The 8,977-nt window shown below is 39.9% G+C and overlaps 1 protein-coding gene across 1 annotated transcript in view; it reads right to left on the bottom strand.

Moving 5' to 3' along the window:
• Nucleotides 1-5,456: 5,456 nt before the first annotated feature.
• LOC106883868 (40S ribosomal protein S11) overlaps nucleotides 5,457-8,977 on the bottom strand; it is a 5,724-nt gene continuing 2,203 nt past the window's right edge. The window contains exons 2-4 of the mRNA XM_014935004.2: nucleotides 6,022-6,153; nucleotides 5,703-5,908; nucleotides 5,457-5,619 (exon numbers count right to left, since the gene is read on the bottom strand). Of these exons, the coding sequence (XP_014790490.1) occupies nucleotides 5,496-5,619; nucleotides 5,703-5,908; nucleotides 6,022-6,153 (462 nt within the window). The 3' untranslated portion in view covers nucleotides 5,457-5,495. The remainder of the gene's footprint in view (nucleotides 5,620-5,702; nucleotides 5,909-6,021; nucleotides 6,154-8,977) is intronic.

Here is an 8,977-nt window from a genome sequence, read left to right as displayed (position 1 = left end):
TTGTAGGCTATTGTTTGTTTATGAATTCTGCCAAATGCAAGCTTTCTTTTCAGGTACATGACACTGCTGTCCCTCATCCCAGGGTCTCACAGGCCCACACCCTCAGAATTGGCACACTGAAAGGTAGGTTTGGTGAGATTATTGAGATACTTGAACGGAGACGTGTAGATTTGTGCTGCATCCAAGAAGTAAGGTGGAGAGGAGGTTCTGCTAGGTTCCTCACAGGCAAAGAACACAGGTACAAGATTTTCTGGGCAGGAAACACTGACGGGGTCGGGGGCGTGGGAATACTTCTTGCGAAGAAATGGGTTGATGAGGTAATCGAGATAGTCAGAGTATGTGACAGAGTACTTAAGATTGGACTAGTGCTTCACCATAGGTTAGCTACCGTCATCTTGGCCTATGCCCCTCAACCGGGGCTACCGGATGGGCAGAAAGACCAATTCTACGACACCCTCTTGCAAACTCCCTCATTGACGAATGACAGGGACCTTCTCTTTGTGGCTGGTGATTTCAATGGACATGTTGGACAATATGCAGGGCACTTCCATCGCGTACATGGAGGCTATGGCTTTGATTCCTGCAATGAGGAGGGAACCAGACTGCTGGAGTTCTGTGATGCAAATGATCTTATGGTTTGCAATATCAACTTCAGGAAACCTGCCTGTCACCTAGTCACCTACCGTTCTGGCAGATACACTAGCCAAATCGCCTACGCCCTCACCAGAAAAAAGGGAAAGAGGACTGCTTATAAATGCCAAAACCTTCCCTGGCAAAGAATGTACCCCTCAACATAGATTAGTAGTTAGCGACTTCGGGATCAAGGCTAACGTTTAGCTTAAATACCTAATTCCTCACATCAACTTTAAGAAGGAAAAATGAAGAACGGATAAAGCAGTCTCTAAACCAGAAACATAACAATATTTATTCTTGTAGTATATTCATACAGCATGGTTATTCGGCTGTTGGTCGTTCCATCACTTGTCCGCTGATCCCGTCACGAGTTAGTTGGGTCTCGAAGAGAGCGATACAAAACACGTCCTTCGCCCACGAAGTTGTCGACGCAAGAGAAAGATAAACGCGGGAAAACGTTGAGAGAGTCAAACTACACATGCGCATGGGACTCTTCCTGTGCTCCTTCCGGAACTAGTCCCTGCGCATGCGTGGATGAAAACGCAGTAATGGCGACTGTATGTTGGCGCCAAATGACGTCACTACAAGTTGTACCCAGTGTAAGTTATGGACACATAGGAGGTGCAGCAATATCAAAGGAAGGCTAATTAGCAAGATAGTTTTTGTATGTGGCAGATGCTCAGGAGCAATAAACACTAAAAATATGCAGAAAACAACCTTTGCCACATTCCAGGGAGAAAAACTAGAAGTGGTTGATAGCTTCTGCTATCTAAGTGACCAAGTTAGTAGCGGGGGAGGGTTCGCTGAAAGTGTAGCTGCTAGAATAAGAATTGCCTGGGCAAAATTCAGAGAGCTCTTACCTCTGCTGGTGACAAAGGGCCTCTTGCTCAGACTGTATGACACATGTGTACCAACCGCCATGCTACATGGCAGTGAAACATGGGCCGTGACTGCTGAGGAAATGCGTAAGCTTGCAAGAAACGAAGCCAGTATGCTCCGATGTCAGTGTGCATACTCGACAGAGTGTAAGTACCTTGAGAGAAAAGTTAGACCTAAGAAGCATCAGTTGTGGTTTGCAAGAGAGACAATTGCGCTGGTATGGACATGTGGCAAGAATGGATGAGGATAGTTGTGTGAAAAAGTGCCACACCCTAGCAGTTGAGGGAACCTGTGGAAGTGGTAGACCCAAGAAAACCTGGGACAAGGTGGTAAAGCACAACCTTCGAACTTTAGGCCTCACTGAGGCAATGACCAGCGACCGAGATCTTTGGAAATATGCAGTACATGAGAAGACTTGGCAAGCCAAGTGAGAGCATAATCTGTGGCCTCTGCCAGAAGTGTAGCCAGCTCACTTATTCATATTTTCACTTCAGTGGACACTAAATTCTGCATGCGAAGACCTGTTGAGGCAAGTGAATTTGAAATTGAAATTGAAATTGAACCAAATTCGACAACTGGCACCCTTGCCAACCTCTCCTTCATTGTACACTAAACTCTGCATGCAAAGACCTGTTGGGGCAAGTGAAATCGAAATCGTAATTGAACCACATTTGATGACTGGCACCTGTGCCAGTGGAGCACTAACAGCACCGTCTAAGCGTGATCATTGCCAGAACAGCTGTCCAGCTTTCGTACTAGTGGCACGTAGATAGCACTATTTGAGCGTGATCGTTACTGGCTCTTGTGCCGGTGGCACATTAGAAAACCATTCGAGCGAGGTCGTTGCCAGTGCCGCTGGACTGGCTCCTATGCAGGTGGCACGTAAAAAACACCATTTCAAGCATGGCTGTTGCCAGTAATGCGTGACTGGCCCTTGTGCTGGTGGCATGTAAATGCACCCACTACACTCTTGGAGTGGTTGGCATTAGGAAGGGCATTGAGCTGTAGAAACTCTGCCAGATCAGATTGGAGCCTGGTGCAGCCGTCTGGTTCACCAGTACTCAGTCAAATCGTCCAACCCATGCTAGCATGGAAAGCAGACGTTAAACGATGATGATAACTAGTTTTGTGAAACAACAATGTCTATTTTTTATTGATATATTAGGTTTTAAAATACAACTAAAAAAGTTCTCATATAATTCTATTAAGAAATTTATTTCTTGAAACTATTCATAGTAAAAATCAGTGAAATGGAAAATTATTATAATCTTGTTTAAATATTACTATATAAAATTATTATTAGCCAATTTTCAACTGGGCTAATTAACCAATTCGAGTAGTAAAACTTCAAAGTAGAATTATGCAGTTTATTAAATATTTTGCTGAATGTGGATGTATATAAAAGATAGATGTAAATGTAAAATAGCATGAAACACTGTAATTTATAAAATGCTTGAAGAAAAGTATAAAATTATATTCACCCTCTAATATAATTAAATAGAATCCATTGCTCTCCTAAAATTTGAACTGATGTCCTCTGCTGACTGCAATAACTGGTTGGAATACCTTCCACTTATTCAAAATGGTATTCATGCCACTGTCAAGGAAGGAACTGGATATACACCATTAGTCTATGACATTACATTGACCTTCCCTGATCAATTGGTTGCATTTGTTTCTCCACAAGATTTACCAGATCCATTGAGTTATGTTCATTGTCCTCAAGCATGTATATCCCATGTGTAACCCCTCATCCCAGAAAGTTGTTACACGTCCTATTGGACATTAACCAGTAGACACATGTATCTGTTTGGAATGACAGTACTCCTACAGAGTGCTTGACAGAAAAAGAAAAAAAAATTTCATTGTGGCCATTAATGGAAAATGAAATTCTGTTGGCACAGATCATCCTTAAAAAGCCATTATTGAGGCTGACTCAATGCTGCTTTCCACTTCTCCCTAGCAAATACATCATCAGTACTTGCTTTCACTAGTAGTGTTCCAATGTCTCTTTCACCATTACACACCATAGCCACACGAGTATATTTTGAAGACAAAACCTGAAAGAAGCCCATAGTATATATTCACGTGTCTTTGTTCCCCATCACCTGGCAAGCTTACATCCCTGCAACATAGTAGTTTGCCAATAGAAACCAATAAAATAAGTATCAGCCCCCTCCCCACCCAAATAAGTGCTGCGAGCAATTAATTCAACCCAAACTCCCAAGGCAGTACTCCAGCACAGCCGCAATCCAACAATTGAAAGAAGTAAAAGAATAAAAGGTGGTATATACATTCTGTATACACGCACACATGCCATCACCATTACATTTCCATTTTTCTATGCTGGCATATTTTGAACATGTCTTCTACAGTGTAATGCCATGCTAGTTGTAGCTGCAGACCTGCGGCCTAGCCTCCTGAGATAAACCATCACCACTTTCTCTCACATCTTAAGGTTCTGTTTACTTGGCATTTCTTCACCCTGTGGTCTACACTAGAGTTGATCCATCTGAAGCTTACTTTTGCTCTTGGATCATGCCTACTCCATTTTCATGTACATTGTGCAGGGTATGTTTAATACATTTTTTTCCACCTTTCATATTTAGAGCCAATGTTTTATTACCAAGAAAAATAATACTTCATACATGTATAGATGCATACATAAATGCACATACACTGACAAAATATGTGTGTATGTAAATATATAAATATATATTAGTGGCGACTCTGGCACAGCCTGAGTATAAATTTAAGAAAGTGAATGTGTATTTGCAAGCTGATTTAATTTATATAAGTACAGCTAAAATAAAAGGCATTTGAAAACAAGATCAAGCATATCAAAATTATATATTTGCTGGACACTCATATTTGTAGTCATCACTTGTTCATAGAAACAAGATACTTTCATCACTGAAGATTTATGCACCTAGAATACATTATATATTTATTTCAATATGTAGATTGATTTCGTTCATGAGAATCTCAGTGTAGAAAATAGATGCCAGGGGATACTTAGTAGTTGATAGCTTTCATTATCTAGGTAACCAAGTCAGCAGCAGAGGTGGATGCTTGAGAGCATAAGAATAGGCTGGACAAAGTTCAAAGAGCTTCCACCTTTGTTGGTAACAAAGAGCCTCCCTCAGTGTGATGCCGAGGTGTAAGAGAAGCCATGCTACATGGCAGTGACTGCAAAGGCTTGAAAGAAAAAAAAAAAAAACTAGTATGCTCCACTGGATGTGCATGTACAACATAGTGTGTCTTGAGAGAAAAATTAGGAAGATATGGTGCGCAAGAGAGGACTGCACTGGTATGGTTATGTAATGTGTATGAAGGAGGACAGCTGTGGAAACAAGATCTCCAAATATGGGGTCTCACGGAGGCAATGACAAATGATTGAGACTTTTGGTGATTTACTGTGCTGGAGAAGACTCAGCACAATCCAAATGAAATCATAGTTGTAGCCAGAGTTGGTGATACATAAAAGCACCTACTACACTCTCAAAGTGGTTGGTTAGGAAGGTATCCAGCCATAGAAACCAAGCCAAAATCAGATTGGAACCTGATGTAGCTCTCTAGCTTACCAGTTCCAATCAAACCACCTACCCTATGCCAGCATGGAAAGTAGACATTTAATGATGAGGATTTGTGAAAACATAATTTCAGTATGTAAACTGATTTGCACAATTCAGCAAAATTAAACTTTTCTTGTACACATTAAATATTAGCTAATAACTCGTTCTCTAGTTTATTGACTTTATCTGTAATTAGATTTGCCTTGAGACAAAAATTATGAAATAGATTCGGTTAAGAACCTTTTGTTAAACCAGTCTAAATTCACAATTATCTTAGAATTTAGTTGAAACAAGTTAGTGTATTTTGGATAGAAATATAATAATGAAAGAATTAAAACCTGTAAACATCTAATTAAATAAGAAACACTATTGTCAAGGGTTCACAAATTTATTGATGTAACTCATACATTAGAATTTAGAGAATGATTTCTTGCCAGATGAACCTTTTGAGACTTTCAATACATTGAATCGTACTGTCTTGCTCAGTGGTCTACATTCACCCATAGTCACAACATCTCCAATTTGCACATCCCTGGAGAAATAAAGGTGAAATTAATATATGGGAAGAATACTAAAATAAATAAATTGCAAATGGTTTCAAATAAAAATTCTTACCTAAAACAAGGACTCATATGCACTGACATATTTTTATGTCTTTTTTCGAATCTATTGTATTTCTTTACATAGTGGAGATAATCCCTTCTTACAACAATTGTTCTTGTCATTTTCATTTTAAGAACAGTGCCAGTAAGGATGCGCCCACGAATACTAACATTACCAGTGAATGGACACTTTTTGTCAATGTAAGTTCCCTCAATGGCCTGCAAAATATAAATAAAACAGTTGTGCAATCAAACTAACCCATTTCTCAAGATTAACTAGAAATAATCGTATAATATGGCATTCATACACACCAAGACATAAATATAAGTACCTCTTTTGGGGTTTTGAAACCAAGTCCAACATTTCGTACATATCTCAAAGATTTCTTCTGCTTTTTAGTAGTTTTAAGCACTTCTTTCCTGTTTAAGAATACCGTTGGCTGCTTTTGAAATGATCTTTCAGTCTAAAATATAAGAAGTAATATAAATAATTGAGCTTTAAACTTCAGAAGTCAAACGAAATATCAAACAGGTCAACATTTAGAAGCCAAAACTGCACAACCCATGCCAACACAAAAGGTGGACATTGATGATGGTTCACCTCAAGCTTACAAAGGGTGTATAAGCAAGCATATTGGAGAGTAATAAGTATCTGTTGGTCTTGGGACCTGCATCTGAAGAAATTATGTCAGCTGCAGCATACACGGGAGTGGCAGTCATACATACAGTGATTGTATTTGAAGGAGTTTTGTCAGCGCTATTGGTATTTCCACCCGTTGAGTGCATTTTTCTTTGGCTGCGAGTTCCTGTTCATTTTTCCCATTTGCAGTATATCTCCTGTGTGGGTGACCATTTGTGACCTCCTCCCAGATCAAGCAACTTCATATCTCGCTAGCAGACGTCCTGGAAACGAAAATGAGGTTGTCGTCATGTTACCGGCCAGCTCCCCATACAGGAAATCTTTTGGGACGCTTCTGGAGCAGAGTGACTGCACTGGGTATCTTGCCGTGGTTGGTGCATTTGATATCCAATTACGAAAGTGGAAGATACTGAGATGCTGCTGTCCTAAGTAGAGGCTACACATCTCACTGCTGTGGTGTACTAAGGATGCATGTCTTACAATAGCAATCTCGGTGAGTCTGGCAAATGTGGAGGATGCTTGTCCAATTCACATGTTAGTCTTAGGTCCAGGGAGTGGTCATCAGTGATGATAGAGCCAAGGTAGGTGAATTGATGGACTACCCCCAGCTTGTAGTTGTTGATGGTGGTGAGGTGTGTGTGCTCAGTACTTTGGCCTTCAAGAAATTGTCCACAAGGTGCTGCATTTGCTCCTCAGAGTGTGCTGTCAGTGCTGCATAGTCCATGAACAGCATTTTCCCGCTACCTGGTGCACCATGGATTTTACTTTCAGCCATGACAGACCGAACAGTTTACTATCACATCTGGTGTGAAGGTAAGCATCAGTTGATGTCCTAAATGCATGTTCCAGCATGACTGCAAAGCAGATGCCAAACAGGGTGGGGAGAAGGCACACAGCCCTGCTTAATGCTGCTACGTATGCTGAATGCTTCTGAAGAGCCATCAAACTGAACAACGCCTTTCATATCCACGTTAAATGTTCGGACAATCCGGAGGAGTCTTGGAGAACAGCCAATTTTGGCAAGGATTTTGAACAGTAAGTATATATGTTTGTGTGAGTGTATGAATGTGCTTATGCACATGTGAATCCTGCATAGATTAAACAGGTAGAGATAAAATGACGAAGTTTTTATGATGGTTTCTGACTTTTTGATATTGGATTTGGTTGACTATGATAACAACGAACAAGATGAGGACAAATATCCATCAAATGTAAATAAAAAATTCTTTGATTTGTCTAAGCTGATTAAGTAGGGGTGAGTGTGTGTTGTAAACAGAGACCTTTAATTCAATTCTTGTTATGAATTGGAAGTTCCTTGATGCAAAGTTGTTTCGAAAGGACTGTATTTTACTATATTCATTGGAGATGAGTGCCATTTCCATTCCTCTAATTAGCACACATACACACATCTGGCAACAGACTCTAGGTCATATTTTCTGACATCTAAGGTATAGGATCCACTCTTACCACACCCACCATTAGATCCCAGGATTATACGGGATAGTTGAATCTGTCATGCCTATTAATGACCTGACTCAAAGAAATTGCATTCTACTAGACATTCATGTCATATCAAATGACATGAATTCAACAACCCAACTCCTGGCATCTGTGGGGTTGGTCGACAACTCTGAGTGTTGTAACCAGCCTATGTTCCTTTCACTATGGAATAGAGTATCCAAAGGAGGAATGTGGAGGTGTGCTGTTCGCCATTGATATCGGAGCATCAGACAGGATTTGTTTTTCCAGATGCCCATCTACCATTGACCCTCCTGTTAAGAGTTGATGCATTACTGGGCTGAGATGGATAATAAACATAATGTTGCAATTAGGGAAGTTGGAATTGCATCAGAAGCAATTGTTAACTGGTACAATGACAACCTCGTGCAACTTGGAGGGCAAGATGTGGAAATTGATGAATCCAAGTTCATGCAAAGGAAGTAACATCGCAATCATTATCAGCAAGACCACTGGGTTCTTGGAATGATTGAATGTAGTAGACTAAAATGCGTTTTAGTCACTGTCCACGTCAGGAGTGCAGCTATGTTATTGCCTATAATTAACAGGCACCTGCTGCCAGGAACCAAAATTATTGGACTGCTAGCAGGCATATAATGACCTCCCACATCATTCCCGTGTGAACCAGTGAGAGCTTTGCTGAACCTAATAATGCCACAATAAGGCTAAATATTGCAATATGCATGGTACCTCTGACAGTTTGTTTTTGGCATACAGGAATTTTGTTGGCAAGATTATAACTCTCACCTTTTTTAAATGTTTTTTTTTGTATGCCGTTTGAAAGGTATTTGGACTAATACAATTTCACACCTCTCCTTGAAAAGTGCATTAAAAAAAAAAAATTTTTTTTTGATCCCTACATTTAAAGATATTGGAGATTACAAATATGCACCCCACCCTAAAACTTTTTCGACCCCCCCCCGTTTTAGATGACAGAGATTCTAAATATGCAAGAAAGTAAGTTTTAAAAATTTTAAATTCAATAAGCATATAGATGTGTATAAAGAGATATGAATGTCTTGATGGGGCTAAAAACAAGTAAAATGCTAATTCTTTGCACTGTAACGTTTGTCTATATTTCATTTCGATTTGTATATATTCATCAAATCACTACAATCTCTTTAAAATAA

The sequence above is a fragment of the Octopus bimaculoides genome, chromosome 15, assembly GCF_001194135.2.
Source record: "Octopus bimaculoides isolate UCB-OBI-ISO-001 chromosome 15, ASM119413v2, whole genome shotgun sequence".
Classification (NCBI taxonomy): domain Eukaryota; kingdom Metazoa; phylum Mollusca; class Cephalopoda; order Octopoda; family Octopodidae; genus Octopus; species Octopus bimaculoides.
Note: the sequence above shows the minus strand (reverse complement) of the source record. Positions and strands in the feature narration are given on the sequence as shown.